We start from the raw sequence: 23,430 nt of genomic DNA, 5'->3' as shown, positions 1-23,430 counted from the left end.
GGCTGAGCATCTAACCATGAGAAATGGCCATATGGGGAAGACGTAGCATTGTGTTTGGGAGGAGCTGGGAAGGTGGAAGAAGTTACCAAAGAAGATTAAAAATAATCACCAAAATGTGGGCGAATAAGCATGGTAAAGGGCATTACTGTGGGAGCACATGCTCACGAGCAGTCTGAAGACTTGATTTTTGTCTCTGGCTCTGCCTGAAAATTATGTCTGCTTCTTCAACTTTATGTAAAACAAGATAAATATATCACCTCTTTCACAGAGGTGGTTACAAGACTCAAATGAGTGCAGTATGGGGAAAGTGTGTGAGAACTACAGAATAGCCATATATCAAGGTAACACAATGATATTTGATATTATCAATTGTAAAATATTAAAAGTTATGAATAACATTCAGTAATGACTTATGACACCAACTTCCCAGAGTTAGACCAAACTTTACAGGGCACAGTCCCCTGAAAAACAGCCCTCACTTCAGACACCAGCTGCAAGTGTGGGGGTCCCCAGGCCACCCTCACTTCTGACGAGCTGGCTGTAAATTCAGGGATTTTCACTACACCCCCGGCTCAATAATTCACGACTGTGAGTCCTAGAATTCAGGAACTTACTATTACAGCTTTATTATAGTACAAGGACATGAGTTGGAACCAGCCAAAGAAAGACCACACACACAGTGAGGTCTGGGACAGTCCCAAACATGAAGCTTCTCTTTTCCCCAGGCATATATTATCTCTCCCCAGCACATCAGTGTGTGACAATCTACATCATATTGCCAACCAGAAAAACTCAGACTTTGTATTGAGGCTTCATTACTTAGGTATGATTGACTGAATCATTGGCCACATGATTGAACTCAGTCTCTACCCTCCTCCCCTCCTTGAAGATCAGGCTTATATCACTTGACTCAAAACCCCAACATTCTAATCATATGATTGGTCTTTTTGATGTAGCCACCCCTGCATTCTGAATCACAATTACCATACACTATTTAGGGACCTACCATGAATAACAGAGACTCTCCTATCCCTCTAGAAATTCCAGGGGTTTAGAGGCCACCTCCCAGGAACCTGGATAAAGGCAAACCAAAAAAAAATTTTTTTAAGATTTATTTATTTGAGAGGGAGAGAGCAAGTGGGAGGAGGGGCAGAGGGAGAGAGAGAATCCTGAAGTAGACTCCCCACTGAGCACAGAGCCCGACACAGGGCTTGATCCCAGGACCCCAATAGCATGACCTGAGCTAAAATCAAGAGTCAGCTGCCTAATCAACTAAGCCACTCAGATGCCCCAAATTCTCTATTATACATATCCTAAAGTGTCGCAAAATCCATTGAGTTTAGGAATTTTGATGCTCTTAGGTTTCAATAGAGAGATATAGATAAAAGCCAAATTAAAATTTGCTAAGAACTGAATAAAGATGTGGGGAAAAGGGAAGCAACTAAAGAGAGGGACATTCAATTCAAGTAATACATTACAAACAGATTACATGGCAGATGTAAGGAATTGAATGGAAGGGTTTACATTACTATTCACTATAGAAAAAAAAAAAGAGTCTGGACTTAACCTGGATGCCCTGTAGTCAGGATCCTGCGGCATCTTGAGTTCCATCCAACCTTATGAGCAATTAGCAAGGCCCAGGACAGGAAATTGTACAATGGAAGTGCTGTCTTGAATTTTTATTTAAAGGGCAATGATATGAAACAAGACTCAACAGAAGTATATATATGATGGGTTTCTGAAAAGCAAGAAAAAAATTCTAGTTCTAGTTAAATTATGTTAAACAGTTGAACTAAGTAAATTTGAAGATGAAACTGGCTTTATTCAGCAATTTATGAATCAGGCAGCATCCCATGGTAGCACATAGAAAGGAGCTTCAGTGAGCAGTACCAAATGGAAGACTTACAGGAAGAAAAGTGGAGAGACAAGGAAGCCGTGAATTGTTTCAGGCAAAGTCATCTTCCTTTGAAAGGGGATGAAAGGGGTATATTGGGCAGACTACCTCACTAGTACTGACCAGGTAATTTCAGATTGAGTGGTTAAAGGTTACATTCCTGGGTGAGGCTGAAACTGCTATTAGGTTATTAGGATTAAGTTTTGGTTTGCTGACATGGGACTCAGCACAAGTGACTCCATTTTGAGTCTGTTGTTTCCTTTTTTAACAGTTCCACCCTTTTGATTAGACTTTCAACTTAACTGAGAGATGTTGATGAGGAGAACAAAGGCAAGAGAAATGTAGATAAAATTACATTTCCTTACAACTTGTAGCCCATTGATAAATACCTGACACATGCAAAGTGTGACATTTCTCAAGGGACTCACACCAGCCTTAATGTTAATGCTTTTCTAAAGACTAAAAGCAACTTTATCTTGACAATAGCCAGACATTCAGGATTCTATAAGTGTTCTTTAACATTCGGAAATCTGGAAATCCCTTTAGAGACTTCTGTTATCTCCATCTCTCCCCCAAATTTAAAAATATATAATGAGTTGCTTCCCACAATCACAAGTGCAACTCTTTCTGCCCATGGGTCCTGTCCCCCTGATATAATACAAGTATCCTTTTGCCCCATAAAACATCTCAAAAATTCTTTCTTGACCCTTGTGCTCGATGGCCCTGCATCAATGCAACCAGAATTTAAGGCATTAGTACCACTCTCTGCTAACTCTCTGTAGTTCTTACAGCTTTTGTTGATCCTCTGTGTGGTATTCACAGGCCATGATAGGTCTTGCTTAATCTCTGTGATAGTCACAGGCCGCAACTTCAGATTCACAATTTTTAAGTCGGTCATCATCTTTGTTCCTTTTCTGACATTCCAGTCTTAGGTGTATCATTCACTTGGTGGTTAGGAGCTGGGAACATACATTTAAAGCTTTTGAGAATAGAGCACTCCAGGGAGATTACAGTAATTACTGTAAGTAGGATAATTCCCAGTGTCTGGAGTGTACTTGGGAGCCATGGTCCCCAAGACCCAAACCAGTCAAAATCAAATGAGTCAAAGAGTCCATTGAGGGAGTCACCATTTTAAGCCACATGGCTTGCTCAGTGATCTTATGTAACTGAGTGTCAACTTCCCCAGAAAATGTTAATCAAGGTGCAGCAGGTGGTGGCCATAGCACAGATACCTCGTTCTTTGAAGATAATCAAGAGCTATCCCATAATCAAGATCAACTTTAACCAGAGAGTCTTGGACTTTATTGCTTTAGCAGCAGATTCTGCACTACTTATCAAGAAATTAAGAAGTTCCAGATCATAGCCTCATTTGAATACACTCCTAACCAGGGAAGTAGGAGACCTGTCCAAGCAAGCAAATTCTGAGTCATGAGATCCTCCTGGTAGATCTTTTCTAACTTGACATTGTAAATTCAGGGAAGTTGAGCAATGAGGTGTCTTACTCTGTTTATGAAACAGTTAGGAGATGGTTCAATAACCTCAGAGGCATTGCCGAGTATGTGTCAGCCACCTAGCCATTCCTAGGCCTAGAAGAATAAGGACCACAACAAATATAAATTCTGTTAGGGCACAAACCATTTCTGCTAAGGTGGCACTGTTAGTGTATTTTAGTATCATAGACAGATTGGAGTTTTTGAGGACAAATCTAGCAGTCTGAAAAGTTACTCCTCCTTAGCAATGGCGAGGGAGATGTGGGTGATAGAGTTATCTTTCAAGGCCATTGCCAGGGTAAAGGAAAGAAAGAAAAGAAGACTGTTTTCTGTTAAAGTAAGAAGTATTGATCTGGCATCTGTGGTGGAAGCAGTCAACCTCCATGTGAGCTACTGCTCTTCCTCATCAATTTGATTTAGAGGTCTCCAGCATCTGCACAGGACTACATGTCATGTGGAGCCTGCCTTAGCTGTGAGATGGGTATCTGAAGTTCAAGTCCCTGAAGTTCGGCTGCCATCTAGGTTGTGAGGGAAATCTGGTATAATCCTTCCTAAGGAGATTCAAGGACAGTCTTTGTTCTTAATTATTCCACATCAGAAGGGTGAGAGAAAATTGGAAACATTAATCATAGCCAGATATTTGAGGAAACTAGAATTCAGGATCTTGTCTAGTTTATAGGTATAGAACAAAACCTCAAAGACAACAGGATTAGAGTTGAATATCTACAAAGGTACAAACATAATTTTTTTCTCTACAATTACCCCCATTTTTTTTAAGCAAAGGTAATCACAGTAAAACTGACTTGTTTGCATTAGACTTGGCCTGATTATTTACATAAGTGGAGCAAGAATAGTCATCAGCCATATACACTTTTTTTTTTTTTTAAGACTGCTTTGATGGAACTTTTCATAATGAATCTCAGATTGACCTCTTAAAAGCTATTAGATTTTACCTATAAAATCTGTACTTTGAATTCCTCTCTTCTCAAGTTCCCTGAAAATATCCTAAGGTTCCTGGGTGTGCCAGGCAGTGACCATCCTTATTCACCTGGTAAGGCTGCTGGTAACCCTCAAGGCAAGATACCTACCACGTTCATCTTTCCAGGCATTTCCTAAAGCTGTCTGGTCATATCTCAGTCTATACACATTTCTCTTAAATATGGTGTTCCAGTCAAAGCCTTGGAGGTATAGCCAGTGTTTCCAGTTGTGTCCTGTTATGAGGAGAACAGATTCTTATTGAATTTATGCAAATAACCAGTTATATTGCCATGTAAAAAATATTCAAGAGTTTCCAAATTCTGTTTGAATCCAAGAAAAAGTAAATGTTCAATCTTCATTTAGAAAGGTATACTTTAGGCATGCCTAGGTGGTGCAGTCGATTAAGTGTCTGACCCTTGATTTTGGCTCAGGTCGTGATCTCAGGGTCCTGAGATTGAGCCTCAAGTCCAGCTTGCGCTCAGCACAGTCTGCCTGAGAGATTCTCTCTCTCCCTCCCCCTCTGCCCCACCCCCGTTCATGTGCTTGCCCGCTCACGCAAGCATGCGCACACTTTCTCAAATAAATAAATAAATAAATAAAATCTTTTTAAAAAGGTATACTTTAATAAATTGCTGGAAGTCATAGGTCACTTAAAAGATTTCCTTAAATTTGAAAAAGCAAAACATTAAAGAACCAGCAGTTTCAAACAAAGTATCATAAAAAATTATAATCATCTTCCTTAGTTCATTCAGTCCTGTGTATTAATTACTTGTTCTACTTGAATCTGGTTTTTCTATTAGTTCTGGAAATTCTTAGCTCAATTTTTATGATCTTAAAGGTATCAGAAACCTGTACTTGTCAAAATGCTTTATATGAATCTCTTTGAAGATGATGCACTTTTGCAGGAACACTTTTGCAAAAGCATCGAAGTAAAACAATAACTGTCTGCAAATGACAAAATACTTTTAAAATTCCCATTGTTAAAGATGTGATGAGAGTTGATTATAATGAAATTGACAAGGAAATGTGGTTATTTCTGTGACACACATTTTAAAATGATAAGCGGAATTATGCTAGTATTGTGGCAGGACATAGGAACTTAGTAAGACTTAACGAATTTAGAAGATTTAGTTTTTCTTTCTTTTTTTTTTAAAGATTTTATTTATTTATTTGAGAGAGAGAGAATGAGAGATAGAGAGCACGAGAGGGAAGAGGGTCAGAGGGAGAAGCAGACTCCCTGCTGAGCAGGGAGCCCGATGTGGGACTCAATCCCGGGACTCCAGGATCATGACCTGAGCCGAAGGCAGTCGCTTAACCAACTGAGCCACCCAGGCGCCCCTAGAAGACTCAGTTTTTCTTAAGTAATCAAAGACCCAAAGATAAAGTTTAACATGAAACACAGTAAATTTTTTTCTTAAGATACAAAGTCTTTGCTTCCAATGCAGATTACTTAAAAGGTAAAGAAACTTTCACAATCTGTTACCAAAAGCAGACCCAAAGTCCAGAAAAACTTCATCTTTTTAACAGAGAGAAAGCCAGTTGTAATTTTGTACCAGTGTACTTTTGATATTAAACCTCATCTTTTTTATTTAACTTAACTTATTCAAATCTTAGCCATCTTGACTACCATAAAATTCCTTCCCCAAGATTCAAATCTTCTACAATTTTGTCCAATTTTTTTTACTCTTTCCCATTCTGAAATAACCAGTCTCACTTTAGGACAAAATTACTTTTTTGTAATTTGAAAAAACACATTTCCATTTTTCAGACCTTCTTTTACTGAAAACACACATCCTACTTTTCTTACATATGGAGATGCTTCCTTTATTATTTCTAGCAGCTTTAATTACATATATTGGTATTTTTAACACTAAAAACTGTAATTTTTAGTGAAAATAAAGAAGTAAGCAATTGTGAACTGTCTTTCACATGAGCATTCTGTGGCTTGACAAATTATAAATAATTTTTTAATTTGTAGAAACATATGCTTTCTTCAGTGTGCTTTCTTCAGTGTGGCACAAAACATGTTTACTAATACCCAAATATCTTTAGTTCCTCTGTAAAAGGAAGCCAAAAGTGGGTAAAAATTCAGTAATTGTTTCAGTATTTAATCTTTGGAAATAATGTCGATATTTAATGCCTATCCATCATTTAAATTAACTTAGCAAAACTTTAAGGTTTCAGGCTACCAAAAAGATTTGGGGACACTATTTAAAAAGTTGACTTAAAACCTTTTTTGCCCCCTTACATCTATTTAATTCACTGTTCTCAATAATTATGTTTAAATTACCCACAAAAATTTCATGAGACAAACTCAACTATCATCTCTTGCTCTTTCTTGCTAACAAATCTTGTAACAGAGATAACGTGACCCAATTTGACTAATAAACTCAAGTAGAATAAAGTTACACGTCTACATTAATTTTAATGCTTATGATTCTGAAGACATATCTATTTTAATCAATCCAACAAATTTCAACTAGCTTCTATTTACCAGAAATTACCATCTCAGATCACATGAACTTAAAAAGCATTTGGGTTAGGGTGCCTGGATAGCTCAGTTGGTTAAGCATCTGCCTTTGGCTCGGGTCATGATCCCAGGGTCCTGGGATCAAGTCCCACATTGGGCTCCCTGCTCAGCGGGGAGTCTGCTTCTCCCTCTCTCTCTGCCCCTCCCCTGGCTTGTGCTCTCTCTTGCTCACTCTCTCTCTAATAAATAAATAAATAAATAAAATTAAATTTTTAAAAAAGCATTTGGGTTAGTTTCTATTATATTTCTGAGGGTTTTAGGAGTCCTTAATGCATATGAGTGCTTAATTCTCTTCAAGCCAATTACATAGAGCTTTTTTACAAATTACTTTTAGTAACACTATCCAGAGGTAGAAAATACATCTCTACAGCATATATAGAGAGAGAGAAACATAAAGACAGACACAGAGACCATGTACCTTCCATTTATAATCATTAGTTAACAAAAGATGCTGAATCCAAATTACGTTTCTGGCAGATAGAATAATTTGTGGTCACCTGCTTAGATGGCAAAAGCCTTTTAATAATATTAGTGGGAAAGGTGCAAGGTTTTTCATTTGCCTAAGTTTTAAAATAACCCTGTCTCCTTTTGTTTTTGTTTTTTTTCCTGGTAATTACCTCCTTGGAGTTGGTATTTTATTTTTATTGAAGGATAGTTGACATACAATCTGACATTAGTTTCAGCTGTTCAACTGTGATTTGACAACTCTATAGGTTATGCTGTGCTCATCATAAGTTACCATCTCTCACTATACAACACTATTCTAATACCATTAACTATATATTCCCTATGCTATACCTTTTATCCCTGTGACCTCTTCCTTCCGTAACTGGAAGCCTGTTCCTTCCACTTCCCTTAACCCATTTTGCCCATCTCCCTACCCCATCCCCTCTGGCTACTGTTTGTTCTCTGTATTTATGGGTCTGTTAATGCTTTTTTGTTGTTGTGTATTCATTCATTTGTTGTCTAGATTCTACATATTAGTAAAATCAAATTATATTTGTCTTTCTCTGACTCGTTTCACTTAGCATAATACCCTCCAGGTCCATCTGTGTTGTTTCAAATGTCAAGATCTCTTTTCTTTTTTACGGCTGAGTGATATTCTGTTACACATATAAACCACACCGTCTTTATTCTTCTGTCAGTGGACACTTAAGTTGCTTCCCTATCTTGGCCATTGCACATAATGCTGCAATAAACATATAGGGATGCACAGATCTTTTTGAATTAGTATTTTTGTTTTCTTTGGCTAAAGCCCCCTTAATGAAATTACTGGATTGTATGGTATTTCTATTTTTTATTTTTTGAAGAAACTCCATATTGTTTTCCACAGTGGCTATACCAATTTATATTCTCACCAACAGTGCACATCTTTGCCAGTACTTGTTATTTCTTGTTTTTGGTATGAAGTGATATGTCAGTGTGGTTTTGATTTGCATGTCCTTGATAATTAGTGATGTTGAATATGTCTGTTGGCCATCTTTTGAAAAATGTCTATTCAGATCCTCTACCGATTTTTTAATCAGACTATTTGGGGTTTTTTGGTGTTAAGTTCTGTATGTTTTGGATATTAACCTCTCATTGGATATATCATTTGTAAGTATCTTCACCCATTCAGTAGGTTGCCTTACCATTTTGTTGATGGTTTCCTTTGCTGTGCAAAAGCTTTTTATTTTGGTTTAGTCCCAGTACTTTATGTTTGCTTTGTTTCCCTTGCCTGAGGAGACATACTTAGATAAATGTTGCTAAGGCTGATGTCCAAGGGATTATTGCCCATGTTTTTTTCTGGGAGTGGTTATGGTCACATTTTTGGTCTTTAATTTATTCTTAGTTTATTTTTGTGTATAATGTAAGAAAGTGGTCCAGTTTCGTTCTTTTGCACGTAGCTGTCCAGTTTTCTCAACACTATTTACTGAAGAGACTGTCTTTTCCCCACCATATATTCTTGCCTCTTTTGTCATGGATTAACTTACCATATATGCATGGGTTTATTTCTGGGCTTTCTATTCTGTTCCATTGATCTATGTGCCTATTTCTGTGCCAGTGTCATACTATCTTGATTATTATAGCTTTGTAGTATATCTTGAAATCTAGGATTGTGATACCTCTAACTTTGTTCTTCTTAAGATTGCTTTGACTATATGGGGTCTTTGGTGGAACTATACAAATTTTATGATGATTTGCTCTAGTTCTGTGAGAAATGCTATTGGCATTTTGATAGGGATTACACTGAATAGGCTGCTTTAGGAAATATGGACATCTTAACCATAATTCTTCCAATCCATGAGCATGGTATGTCTTCCCATTTGTGTCATCTTCAATTGCTCGCTTGCTTGCTTCTTGCTTTTTTTAAGATATATTTATTTATTTTAGAGAGAGTGAGTGTGCATGAGCAGGGACAGAGTGTGGTAGGGGAAGAGCAGACTCCTCGCTGAGCGGGGAGCCCAATGCAGGTTTCAATCTCAAGACCCTGAGATCATGACCTATGCTGAAACCGAAGCTAGACGCTTAACCGAATGAGCCACCCAGGCACTCCATCCTCAGTTTCTTTCATCAGTGTTTTTTAGTATTCAGCGTATAGGTCTTTCACCTCCTTGGTTAAGTTTATTCCTATGTATTTTATTTTTGGTGCAGTTGTAAGTGGAATTTTCTTAATTTATCTTTTGCTACTTTATTATTAGTGTATACAAACAATAGATTTCGGTATATTAAGTCTGTATTCTGCAACTTTAGTGGACTTATCCTAATAGTTTTTGGTTGGAGTCTTTGGAGTTTTCTATGTATAGTATCATATCATCTACAAATAGAAACAAATTTACTTTTTCCTTACCAGTTTGGATCCTTTTATTTCTTTTTCTTGTCTGATTGCTAGGACTTTTATTTCCACCAATAAAAGTAGTGAGAGAAGACATCCTATCTTATTCCTGATCTTAGAAGAAAAGCTCTGTTTCTCACCATTGAGTATGATGTTAGCTGTGTATTGGTCATATATTGTCTTTATTATTTTAAGGTATGTTTACTCTAAGCCCACTTTGTTGAAAATTTATATCATGAACAGATGTTGAATGTTGTTAAAGGCTTTTTCTGCAATGTTTATTCTTTTTCTTAGGTGCAAGGTTAGGTAGTTTATTTGAGCTTTTTCTTATTTCTTGAGGTAGGCCTGTATATATTTCCCTCCTAGAACCGTTTTTGCTGTGTCTTAAAGATTTCGAAGCATTGTGTTTTTATTTTTATTGGTCTCCATGTATTTTTATTTTCTCTTTGATTTCTTCATTGACTCTTAGGTTGTTTAGTAGTATATTGTTTAGCCTGTCATTTTTTCCCAGTTATTTTTTTTTCCTTCTAATTGATTGCTATTTCATACCATTGTGGTTGGAAAAGATGCTTAATAGGATTTCAATCTTCTTGAATTTATTGAGACTTGTTTTGTGACCTAACATGTGATCTGTCCTGGAGAACGTTCCATGTGCACTGAGTCTCTCCCTGGATGATCTATCCATTGATAGCAGTGGGGTGTTAAAGTCTTCTAGTATTATTATGCCACTGTCAATCCCTCCCTTTATGTCTGTTAATATTTGCTTTATATATTTAGATGCTCCAGTATTGGATGCATAGATAGTTAAGCAATTGTTATATCCTCTTGTTGGATGGATCTCTTTGTCATTATGTAAATCCTTTTTTTTTTTGTCTCATTGCAGTCTTTGTTTTAAAGTCTATTTTTTCTGATACAAGTATTACTACCCTAGCTTTTTTTTTTTTCCCCAACTGCATCCATTTGCATGAAATATCTTTTTCCATCACCTCACTTTGTCTAAATATGTCTTCAGGCCTGAAGTGAGTCTCTTGTAGACAGTACATAAATGGGTCTTGGTATTTTCCACTCCACCATGCTATGTATTTTTATTGGAACACTTAGACCATATACAAGTAATTTGGTAGGTATAGACTTAATGCTATTTTGTTATTTTCTGGTTGTTTTGTACTTCTCTTTTTTTCTTACTCTCTTTCCTTGTGATTGATGACTTTCTATAATATTATGCTTGGATTCCTTTTCATTTTTTTGTGTATCTATTACAGGTTTTTGGTTTGTGGTTACCGTAAGGTTCATATATAACATCCTAAGTGTATAGCAGTCTACATTAAGTTGATGGTCACTTAAGTTTGAACACATTCTATAATAACTTCATTTTTACTTCCTGTTTTATGTGTATGTTGTCATGTTTTACATCTTTACTCTGCAAGTTCCTTTTACTAGTTGTTTACATATAATTGGTTTTATTGCCTTTGTCTTTGAATCTTTATGCTAGCTTTATAAGTAACTGCTTCACTACCTTTTCTGTATGTTTGCTTTTACTCATGAAATTTTTTTCCCTTCATAATTTTCTTCTAATTATGACCTTTGGTTTTATAGTTAAAGAAGTCCTTTTAACATTTTTTGTAAGGCGACTTTTGTGTTGATTACCTCCTTTAACATTTTTCTGGGAAACTCTCTTCTTCATTCTGAATGATAACTTTGCCACACAGATATTCTTGGATATAGGTTTTTTTCCTTTCAGCACTTGGTATATATTATGCCGCTCTCTTCTGGCCTGCAAAATTTCTGCTGAAAAATCAGCTGATAGTTTTATGGGGTTTCCTTGTACATAACTAGTTGCTTCTCTCTTGCTTCTTTGAAAATTCTCAATCTTTAAGCTTTGACAGTTTAATTTTGTGTTGTAGTGTGGACCCCCTTGGGTTCATCTTGTTTGGAACTCTGATTCCTGAACATGGATGTCTGTTTCCTTCCCTATGCTAGGGAACTTTTCAGCTATTATTTCTTCAAATAATTTTCTGCCCCTTTTTCTCTTCACCTCCTAGGACCCCTCTATAATGCATTTGTTTACTTGATCTTGTCCAAGAGATCTCTTAACCTTTCCTTTTTTTAAATCATCATTTTTGAAAATTTTTTGTTTTTGCTGTTCAGCTTGGGTGCTTTCCATTACCCTGTTGTAAGGATTGCTGTTCTTCCACATCCTCCAATCCATTGTTGATTCCTTCCTTTGTATTCTTTATTTCATTTATTGTATGCTCCATCTCTGATTGGTTCTTTTTTATGAATTCCACCACTTTGTTGAAGTTTTCTCTGAATTCATTCCTCTTTTTCTCAAATCTGGTGAGATAATCATAAATATGATTATCAAAATATCATAAATAATCTTTATGAATTATTCTTTGAATTTTTTATCAGGTAGATTGCTTATTTTCATTTTATTTACGTTTTCTTACATTTTGTCTTGGCCTTTGTTTGGAGCGTATGCCTGTCTCCTCATTTTGCTTGACTTTCTGTGTTTATTTCTATGAATTAGGCAGAACAGCTACTTCTAAACTTGAAGAAATGATCTTGTGTGTGGTCATCTGGTAACTTTGGTTGGCTGGAGCTTGGGCTGTCATGGGCTGTGGTTCCCAGGGCCCTCTGTGCTAGGGCTGCCCTGGTGGGATAACCATAACTGAAGTGCAGTCTCGGGGCTCTCTCCACAGAGGGTGCCCTGGCAGGACAGCTGAAGCTGAAGTGGGTGCAAACCGGGGTGTCCCAGGGCCCTCCCTGCAGGGTGCACCCTGGTAGGGTGGGTAAAGTTGAGGCATGTGAGGGCCAAGGGGTGCATTCTTCCCAGGTGGCAGCTGGAGCCCAGGAGTGCACACGATGTGGTTTTGGAGTATAAGTGAGGTTTGGTGGGGTGAGGTCCAGAGCTGACAACCAAGAAAGAATTCTTAAGATGTGTTTGGTGCAAAATGGTGGTTTATTAAAGCATAGGCTTTATGCTCCTGTAGGACTGTAGGCAGAAAGAGCTGCTGCACTGTGGTCTTGAGGAGTGGTGATTATATACTCTGGAGTTGGGGAAAGTAAGGAAAAGGGAGGTTTCAAAAGAACTGTCATATGCTAAAGAGGACTGACTTACAAGATACCAGAGGTCTTGCCATTGGCAAGTTAAGGTTGTTTACCCTTCTAGCAAGATATTAGCATTAAGATTGTTGGGAGATTCCTGGAAAGATGTCACACAGGTCCTGCCCAGGAGTGGGAGGTCGGGGGGAGGTTGCAGGGTGTCGTGGCTTGTGCTTTGTCCTCAGCCAGCCTTCTACTCCCTCATCACTCAGGCCAGGACTTCCCAAGGTGCTCTATGCTGAAGGTGCCGAGGCAAATTGTCTGGAATCAGAGAATGGGCCTGGAGTGTTTCAGGATGTTTTGTACCCGTGTCATCTTGGCGAGAGGGCTGAAGCTGTGGTGAGCACTGATTAGGGGTTTCCCAGTATGTGCCATATTGGGTTGCCTTGGTGGGATGGCTGGGGCTAGTGTGGGCTGTAGGACCCAGGGTTCACTGAGGTGGTAGGCCGGCTAGGGTGCCTGAACCCTGCTCCTGTCCACACTATCAAGGTGGAGGGGAAATGAAAATTGTGCTGCTTCACAGCCCTTTTGTCCTAGAGAGGTCTCCTGCTGTTTGGCTAAGTTCTAGGGTTAGATCCTTTATATTCTAGTTGCTCTTTTAAACCATGCCATCTGGGGCTGGTATGGGCTAGGTGCCCAGGGCTCCCTAAGGTGGGCAGTCTGGTTAGTGAGCCTGAACCCTGCTGTCCTCTACACTATCAAGGTGGAGGAGGAAGAACATAAACAGTGGCACTTGCCAGCCCGTCTGACCTGGAGAGAGTTCCAGCAGCTCTGCTGCCATGTAGCAGGGCTCTACGGCTGGGTCCTTTATATTCTAGTTGCCATTTTAAACTGTGGTTGGTTGGTTGGTTGGTTGGTTTTCCTGTGCCCCAGAGCGGATGAACCTGCACAGGTCTCTTTGTGTCCATCCCTCTCTCTCATTCTGTATCTGGGCAGTTTGGTTGCGCAGAAAGCTGTTCAGTCAGCCCTCAGTTCTTCAGGAGGAATTGTTCTATAAAGAGGTGTAGATTAGATGTGCTCATGGAAGAGGGGAGTTCAGGGTCTTCCTACATCCACCATCTGTAGCCATTCTTATTCCTGAAGTTGGTATTTGAAAGAGATGACCTAGGTAAGAATTCCTGGAGGGATCAAGTAGAACATTTACATCTCAAAGGCACAGGGAAAAAAATGCAAGTTCCTCTGTGCCTGACAAACAAAAGTGCCTGACTTTTGTTTCCTAGGGCCAAAATTTTTACAAGATTTACAAGCGTTTCAAGATAAATAGAGGAGGTCTGGGGATTGGTAGAAAGAATAGGTGGGCTTTAAATTTTTTTCTGGAGCTACTTCTCTGGTTTTGTAAAGATTCATAAGGTAAGGACAGTTGCTTTTAATTCCTCAAGGGGTTGGGTTGCAACTTAAATGACATCGTAGGCTGATCCACTCATAAATCCTTTTATGAAGGTGCTAGAAAGTTTTTCTTGCCTTCTTGTTACATAGTTCTATTTTAGCTAAGGGGAGAAGGCCTTAAAAATATTCCCGTCAGACTCCAATTATCAGCCTCTGACCAAAGAGCTACTTCATTCAAGTTGATGTTAAGAATTTCCACAGGACCTTTCAGTATCCTTCTTTTTCCAGTGGCCCAGTTGATTACAAATGAAACATTGACCCTTGGGCCATCATTCTTTTTTTTTTTTTTAAGATTTTATTTATTTATTTATTTATTTATTTATTTATTTATTTATTTATTTGAGAGAGAGAGAATGAGAGATAGAGAGCATGAGAGGGAAGAGGGTCAGAGGGAGAAGCAGACTCCCCGCCGAGCAGGGAGCCCGATGTGGGACTCGATCCCGTGACTCCAGGATCATGACCTGAGCCGAAGGCAGTCACTTAACCAACCGAGCCACCCAGGCGCCCTGGGCCATCATTCTAATGGTGGATGCCTAGAGGGTGTGATATAGGCAGCTAAGGGTTATCTCAGGTGTGTGACCTTGGATCTGTTGTAGCTGTAAGGTCACTCACTTGGTAGACTTTTGTTTGTGGTTGTGTTCCAAAGACCTTACACAGTGTTCAGCTATGGATGCAAGTTCAGACACACTGGTGATCTCCCATTCTATGTTCTGCCTTTTTTCAGTCGACTCAGGAGATAATGCATTAACTACTCGGGCAGTAAGAGCAGGTTGGGTGATGTTTATTGTATGGAACCTGGAATGCTGTAGGAAGATAGATTTATCTTTTGTGTGTTTGAATAACAAACCAATCCCTGCAGGCAGGGAAAAATCCTAGGAATGGCTTGTAAAAGATTAGTTTATTGTTGCTATTGTTGCTATTTTGTGAGCTTTTATTGGCCCCTGAGGGGACCATGTTGAAAATCAAGTATCTCAAAAATCATCCTGGGTGTTTTGCCATTTTGCTTCCCACATCCATTCTTGGGCTTCACCAGGTCCCACCATCATTTGTAAAAGCTGATAAGGCCCCAATAATGACTAAATTCTTCAGAACACTCTTGGGGCTCCTCCCTTTAGGGAATTTCCATAATTGTGGCACTTATTTCAATTTTTGATCAAGGAGTGATTGATACCTGAAAAGGATCACCCACAACTTTTGGTGGTTTTATTGTAAAGGTAACTGTTTAATAGTCTCTTCAGAGTTGAAAGGCAGTTCAGACAGTTAGAATGTGAGTACTCAGGTAACAGAAGGTAGAGGAGAACAGTAGGAGTCCTATCAGTTTTATCATCCTTTGTTTTAGGTACCTCTTGTGTCTAATTTTTCATGAGCCTTTTGCTGCAAATTTTTTAATGGAACCATTTGGAATCTTGAAGCCTTTCAGAAGGCACCCCATTCTGTTTAATTCAGGAACTCTTGCTTTTGAGTGCACTTTTTAAATGAACAATCTTGGTTGTCTTTAGTAAGATTTTGCCATTTTTTAGATACTTATATGTTCTGTAACCTTAGTTCTTAGACATTAAATAAACAGGTATGCTGGAAGGTGGTACACTCAACTTTTTGAATTTAAGGGTCTCATTTTTAAATTTTTTTTTTTTAAAGATAAGCCTTTGGATTCTTGGAGTCAAACTAATACTTAAAAGGGATGTGCCTTTTGGTTTGGGGGTTCTGTGGTATTTGCCATATACCTCACTGCACAGAAATTGAGGTTGACCGGTGACCTAGGGTCAATCTGACCTGTCCTGTGACCAACTTATCCTAACAAGGGTTAGGTCGCAAGAGCTGTAACAGCTTTTAAATGCTAGACCTTTGCCTGCCAACTTTGCAGCTGCTTCACAGATTCCTTTAGCAATAGCCTTTATCTACACAAAACCAGACAGACAAACCTGTGTACCTTAATATACCAGCAGTAACCAGAAGATGTTGCTGCAGCCCAGACAAGAAAAGGCCCTGTGTGGCCCACTACCAGTTCCCACCAAGGAACCTTGGACTGGGGGAAGTACTAAAGCAGCAGACCTCAACAAATGGGGACTGGGGGCTCCACGTAACTGGGGAACTGCAAACTCCCACTAACAGTTCCCATGTGGATTTGGGGACAGAATCAACGGCCAGGTGTTTCCACCAATTAAACAAGAATTGTGGCCCAAACTATCAGCTGCTCCCAATGTCGAACTGACTAGAAAGCCAATTAGATTAGAAGCTCAATGCAAGAGCTGAAGTCAGAACCAAGAGGAACTCACAGCCCTCAGACATGGCAAGGAAAAACTCAAAAACATTCATGGGTACCACTTCTGTGTTTCTGGTTGTTTCCAAAGCTCCCAAAAGTTCACTTTAGATCCCACTGCTGCCGCCAAATCTATTAGAAAACAAAATTCAACTGAGTAAATGTGAAGATCAAGCTGGCTTTATTCAGAAGTCTATGAATCAGGCAGCATCCTATCTAGCGCACAGTAAGGAGCTTCAAGGAGCTGTAAGAAATGGAAGACTTTTATAGGCTAAAAGGGGGGGAGGTGAGGAAAGGGTGTATTTCAGGCAAGGTCACCGTCCTTTGAAAGGAGACTGAAAGGTTCTATTGGGCAGATTACCTCACCATGCTGGCCAGGTAATTCCAGATTGATTGGTAACCTTTAGTTACATTCCTGGGTGAGGCTGAAACTGCAGTTATGTTAGGTATAAAGTCTTGGCTTGGTGACATGGGGCCCAGCACAAGTGACCCCATTCTGTACATGTTTCTCTAACAAGTGTCAGGTATCTCCTCTATTCAGAGATATCCTTTATCATTCTCTTTGTCTTTTTTGAATTGGAGTAATTGTTTTGTTGTTTCTTGTATTTATGTAATGGGTTTCAGGAAGTCTCTTGGCACTCCCAAAAGATTCTGACTATATACAAAATGCCCTTTTGCTCTTTTTGTCATTTTTACACATTTTCAATACAAAAGGTAAAATGAACAGCAAAATGAAACTAAGGGAAGACAATTATTTATAGCATCAGTAAATCAACAGTAAGGAAAACCACAGGGAGATCGGCTGCTGGCGGCCACACTAACTTCAGTTATTGCATAGATTAAAAACATATATTTGTCACACACTTTACTATCCTGTACACCCAGTAGTGCTTTAAAAATTATATTTATGGGTTATTTTTTTCTCACACCAAAGTAAAGCCATTTCTGGGGTGAAACAAACAGCTACTTAGTAGGTCAAAGTAATAGTTAAGAGCAAAACGTAAAGAATGGGGAAGAGAGACCAAACTTCTGGAAGACCGAACAGAGGCAGTCAATTTAGGACACCAGAGTTTTGTGTTCTTCCTCCTGTCAAAGCTGCCACAGGCTCACCAGTGACCACAAAAGGCAGGAGCTCAATTTTATATTTCATCTGAGAGTTGGCACTTCTAAGGAGCCAGTGCCCATTAGAACCACAATGTGATGGGAGATCAATACTGACTTAAAGGGAATAATACCTCTTTCTAAACCGTAACTGAGATTTCCTGCGGCTGAGAGGGTTTTCCCCAAGGGCCATCAGCCAGGGCCTCAGCCTAAGAAGTATAACAACGGTTGGCTGAAAGATTTCCTCATTTGGAGGCCCAGTCGCGTATATTTGTTTACTCTCTTGTCAGCAACCTCCCTAGTTTCCCATGTCTTTTGTGTTACTCAGGGGGAAACAAGGGAAAAAATCAGCTCAGGATGGTGGGTGTTTTTTGTTTTGGGTTTGTTTTGTTTAGCTTTGTCATCCACATCTATAGTCTGCCAAAGGTCATGTGGGATCCAGCCCTAAGTCTAGTTTAAGGCTTTTATTCTCATGTTTAAGTCCAGGGGGTTCTCTGTATTTAAGAGCCATTCAGCTTTTCAACAGGTTTCAACTTTTCATTCAGTTTTGGGGGGGGGCGGGGAAAGAAGCCATGGTGGGACTCCAGAATCAATTCTTAGAATGAGAATCATATGAAGAATTAAATTGAAATAGGGTTTTTTGGGGGGTTTTGGTTGTTTTTTGTTTTTTGTGTTTTGTGTTTTTTTTTTGTCTTAAAGGAAAATAGCGTGTATCCTCACAGTTTATTTCCACAGAAACGTAGAAACAAGATGTGTGGATTAGATTCCCTTACTGACCTACTACTAAGAATAGCAGCTGGTCCTTGCCATCTGTACCATATCACAGTGGCCCCTGGTATTGGCCGTAGTCCTAGATATATCATACTTCCCTTCACAGACATCAATTGTAGCATCTTGTAAAGCCCTAGATTTGATTCATAAAATAATAGCACAAGCCTCCTCACTTTGGAGAGTTAAGCAACCATTCTGCTTTGTCTTAATATTTTTAGTTTCCATTTAAAAATGTATAGTGGTAGGGATTTGAATTGACAGGATATAGAAATTTTTTTTTTGATACCCCAGCCTTATCTTTCATAGAAAGAGTCCAAGTGTGTCATCTTGTATTTGGAACCATCTAATTTCTTGGGGAAAGGCAATGAGCCCACTAGCTTCACATTATTTTATGCCTCTGAGCACCTATAGAGGGTTCTCTCCAATTTAAAGCATTGTGCCATCCCCCGATGTTTGAAGTGAACCATTTAGAAACCAAGTGCATATTTTTGTGTGGAATTTTTATCTATAGTTCAGCCCACATGAAGCCACCAATAGCCAACGTTTAAAATAATAGTAATGGCAAAATCACCTGGCTTTGAACCAACATTATAATAAAAGTGAACGTTCACCTGGGAGCTTCCTTCTACCTGTAAACATTGTGGCTAGTGGCAGTGGGATAGGAGACTCCTCCATCTCAACTTTATCAGCTTTGCAATTTCAGATGAGATATCCTCGGTTCCACAGTTTGGGGCTCCCATGACTGGGAACAAAGCAAAGAGAAAGAAACTGCAATAGTCTCCCACCTGGAGACTATTGAAATGCGAAGAGATAAATGTGAGGGATGGAGTGAAGAGTTGTTATCTAAGAGCTTGAAGCTCAGTCTTAAAGAAGTCCTGGTGCAGGTGGTTTCAGGAATGGCCGCTTTCCATTTTGTGTCATCTTGTCTGTCGCTGCTCATAAAAGATCCTCCACCTGAAACCACAGAGGAGTTAAATGCTAGCTTGGTTTTTCTCTTATCTGTGGGTGTGCTATAGGAACAAAATATTATTTGGAATTTCCTTAAAAAGGAGGGGGGGTAGAAATGCTCTTGCCTGCTTTGACCCACCCAGTGGTATGCACCTAAGCCTCCAAAGAAGTTCAAAGAGCAAACGGTTAAAGAAAAGCCCAGGCTCTGCTAGGCATTTCATCCTTTGATCTGGCATAGGTTGAGTAAAGGAGGACTAAAATATCCAAGTGGATATAGAGTACTTGCTGTTAGCAACACACAGTTTATTAGTGACCTTGACAAGAGCTGTTTCAGAAGAGTAAAGGGTCAAAAGCATGATTGGAGTGGGTTCAAGAGAAAAATAGGAAGAGAGGAACCGAGAGAGTAAGAATGGGCAATTCTTCTGAGATGTTTTGCTGTAAAGGCAGTTGACAATTGAGGGAGTAAATGGAGGATGTGGAGTCAAATACATATTTTCTCTAAAGACTGGGGTTATTACAACTTACTCGTATGCTGAGGGAAGTAATCACATGAAGAAGGAAACCTTTCCTATAGAGAAAGGACACAGCTGCCAGAAGGATGTCCTTGAATAGACAAATGACAGTAGTATGTGGTGCTCACGGTGAAGGCTCCTCAGAGGGGAGTACAGAAGACCCTAAGGAGGGAAGGAGTCTATATGCAGTAAGTAGATAGATATTGGGGGCGGGTGGAAGCTTATGGGAGTTCTGATTGTTTCCCTGAATGAGTTAAATGACAGCGAAGGAGAACACGTTGGACATTTGATAAGAAAGGAGGTGGTGTGAAATATTTGTCTCGGAGAATGGAAGAATGAATGGATGAGGGAACTGCAATAGTAGTAAGGTCATACTTGAAATTCATTGTCACAATTTCAGTAAGACCCAGAAAGAAAAGGAGCACATGTATGACCTTGGATGTACTGTACCGGGGTAGTTTACATGGGTCTGCGATCTGCTATACAAAGTTATTGAGCGAATTAAATGTGACAGAAAGCATTTTGAGGTATAAGTACAGGATATGATTATTATGAAACTTAGCTTTGAATTACTTAGCACTTTTCCTTGGCAAAAAGCTTTTCGAATTTGTTTAAGACAGCCTTAGTATCTCTAGAGACAGCATTTGGCTTCTGCCACTGATTTACTCAGTAACTAAGTCTAACCAAATGACTTAACCTCCTTTTGCTTTTACTTCTCAATCTATAAAATGAGGGTGGTAATGTTTAAAGTGCAACAAACGTTTTATAAATAAAGGTGCTATATAAATGCAAGCTGTTAATAAAATGATATTTCAGGCCTCACCGGTACAGCCACCAGAAAGTCAGAAGGGTCAGCCTTGGGTGGTAGATGCATCCCTTAAGAAGCTTTTATAGAGGGGCGCCTGGGTGGCTCAGTCAGTTAAGCGTCTCCCGTCGGCTCAGGTCATGATCTCCGGGTCCTGGGATTGAGACCTGCGTTGGGCTCCTTGCTCTGCAGGGAGTCTGCATCTCTCTCTCAAATAAATAAAATCTTTAAAAAAAAAAAACTTTTCTAGAAGGGGAAATCAAGTATCTTGAAGCTGGTGTCACCCACATCATTTGCATTAATTCTCACAACTACTCTTTGACGTTGATTATTAGAACCTGTGACACACATGGTTAACTTATTAAAGCCAAGCAGAAGTGTGGATTTCAATCCTCAAAATCCCACCCTTTTTTTTTTTTTTCATTTTGCCACATATGGAATTGGGCTTGATCCATTTTATAGCCAGAGAAGGTATGCAATACTTTGTGTTTATTATACGCCCATATTTTAGCCAACTTACTGTCTTCTTTTCCGTCACAACTGGAGCTAGAGTTGCCCAGCAGCAGAGTACCAGTGACTTCATTGGCGATGTCATCATGATGGAGTCGTTTACAAGAAAGCAAAAGACGAGAAAAGATAGGAACATCTGGGGGAAAAGAGCAGTAAGCTGACCAAAGATTTCCACTTAGCTACAAATGCAGTTCTCATTCTGGGGGTGGGAGGGTGGATACTATAAAAAAATAATAAATTTGTGCAGTCATGGGAACTGCAGGAATACTATGACCTCTGTCCTCTTTACTGCAAACACAATATGTACATTATAAATTATAAAGCATAAACAGCTCTAAGAAAATCAGTGCTGTTAGATTTTGATTTCTGAGTAACAATTGCCCACCTGATAGAGGAGGTGATAAGAAAACTATTTTCTTCTAACAGCTAAAAAGGTGATCATACTTCTAAAATTTGTTGAGATTGTCCAAGAAAGTGTGTAAAATACTCATCCATCACTGGCAGCCCCTGGTCAGGAAATGACAGTGCAGTAAATATCTTCAGCAGCCACCTTTTAATGTACAAGCTGTTTTCGGTTGGAATTTTCAGCATTCACATAAAACACACTGTCATGAGTGACTGCTTGTGCTCAAGAGTCATTACTATTGGGATAATGGAACATCTCTCAGCGAATAACCAAAAAACTAAATGTCATGGCAAGTTTGTTGAAGCCATTTTCAAGCCCCATTCAAGGTTACATGAATATTGAGGGTGTCTGTTTTTTAACAGTTTGAGGTCTAATAACTCATAAGGTTGTGCGATAGGCCAGTTAATTAAAAGAAAATCTAGCGTTCCCTGCAAAAGTCAATCAGCTAGAGCCATTGGTCGCGTTAGCTATTGCGACTCTCGCCTTCTAGCCTTCCATGCCAGCTCAGTGTCACTTACCAATAAAAGAATATATGTGTGCATATGAATACATGTCTGAATATATGTGTGTATATGTGACAGAGTAGGACATAATTTTGATTTGCTAGGAAGGTTTAATTTGCCAAATGCTATATTTCTTTTGAAGGAAATCATTGAGTTTTTAAAGACCTAGTAGAAGGTTTGCTTTTTGTTCTGTTTTCATTTTAGAAAAAAAAGTCTCATTATTATTCCAACTAATGCATATCTTGGGTCCTAGAGTATGCAGAGGATTTCCTTACCCAGTGCATATTGAGCACCGCTTTGCCCTAGGGCCATTTTAGGCACTGACGTTAAAGCGGTATTTAGAACAGCACCCCCTGCTGTCATGGAACTGACATTCTAGTAAAGATACAGTGTTCAAGTAAACAGGTATATGACGTGACTGGTGGCTAGGAGTTCTATGAAGAAGGGTAAATGTGTGATGGAAGGGGGCGGTGCCCTTTCTGCTGGATGGTCCTAGAAGACCTCTCTGCTTAGAGCATTTGAGCAGAGACCAGGAAATCAGCATGCATGCTAAGGAAAGGGTTGTCTATTTATATTTTAGTTTATTCTTAAACAATGTGTATTTATTTCCAATTTACCCTTCTCTGAATATTTTAATTTATCTAAGAGGAGTTGTTTGAGAATAATTATTTTAAATTAATGTTTCATAATGTGCACAGTCCTTGCTTATCACAGTGATAAATTTTCTGTTTCTCTCTTCCTTACTGTAGAAAATCAGAAAGTGCAGTTGACAGAAGGGTCACGTTCACACTACAATATCAATTGCAACTCAACGAGGACTCCAGTCGCCAAGGAGCTTAATTATAATCTAGACACTCATACGTCTACGGGGAGGATCAAGGCAGTTGAGAAGAAGGAAGCCTGTAATGTAGAAAGCAACAGAAAAAAGGAAATGGAACTTCTTGGCTCTGTTTCTAAAAACGAATCTGTTCCCGAAGTTGAAGCCCTGCTGGCAAGATTACGAGCTTTATAAATTAAGCTGGTAAAAAATGATTAAGCCAAATATAAAGCCATGCTCCAAGCTATACCACTTGAAAAAAAAAATTGCTTTTTATATAGGTGACTTTATATAGTTTAAATTATGATATATGTTAGAAAAATAAAGCTAAATAACATGATTGCAGTGCTTTTTCTATGTACTTGAGGTCTTGGCTTATTCAAGATTGTAATGGGTTGTAATGCTTTTCTTGTCTCCTGGTATTCATGTGTTCTATATTTGGTGGTTAAATTATACATAATGCTTTAGAAAACAGGTAGGTGGCCATGTGTTCAGCAATGTGTCCTGAAGAAAATACCACTTTTCTAAGTCACTAATTCTTACCGTCCTGTTTTCAGCATTAATGAAAATCAAATCATCAGTGTCAACTCTTGATCTAT

General features: G+C 39.0%; 1 protein-coding gene across 1 annotated transcript in view; it reads left to right on the top strand.

Moving 5' to 3' along the window:
• The window catches only part of DIAPH3 (diaphanous related formin 3), a 482,025-nt gene extending 458,947 nt beyond the window's left edge, over positions 1 to 23,078 (top strand). The window contains exon 27 of the mRNA XM_028105625.2: positions 22,764 to 23,078. Within this exon, the coding sequence (XP_027961426.1) occupies positions 22,764 to 23,026 (263 nt within the window). The 3' untranslated portion in view covers positions 23,027 to 23,078. The remainder of the gene's footprint in view (positions 1 to 22,763) is intronic.
• Positions 23,079 to 23,430: the final 352 nt, after the last annotated feature.

The sequence above is a fragment of the Eumetopias jubatus genome, unplaced genomic scaffold (assembly GCF_037043125.1).
Source record: "Eumetopias jubatus isolate StellerSeaLion01/CBP00866 unplaced genomic scaffold, mEumJub1_p1.0 scaffold_3, whole genome shotgun sequence".
NCBI classification, from domain to species: Eukaryota; Metazoa; Chordata; class Mammalia; order Carnivora; family Otariidae; genus Eumetopias; species Eumetopias jubatus.
The sequence above is the reverse complement of the archived record's forward strand: the minus strand, read 5'-3'. Positions and strand labels throughout refer to the sequence as shown.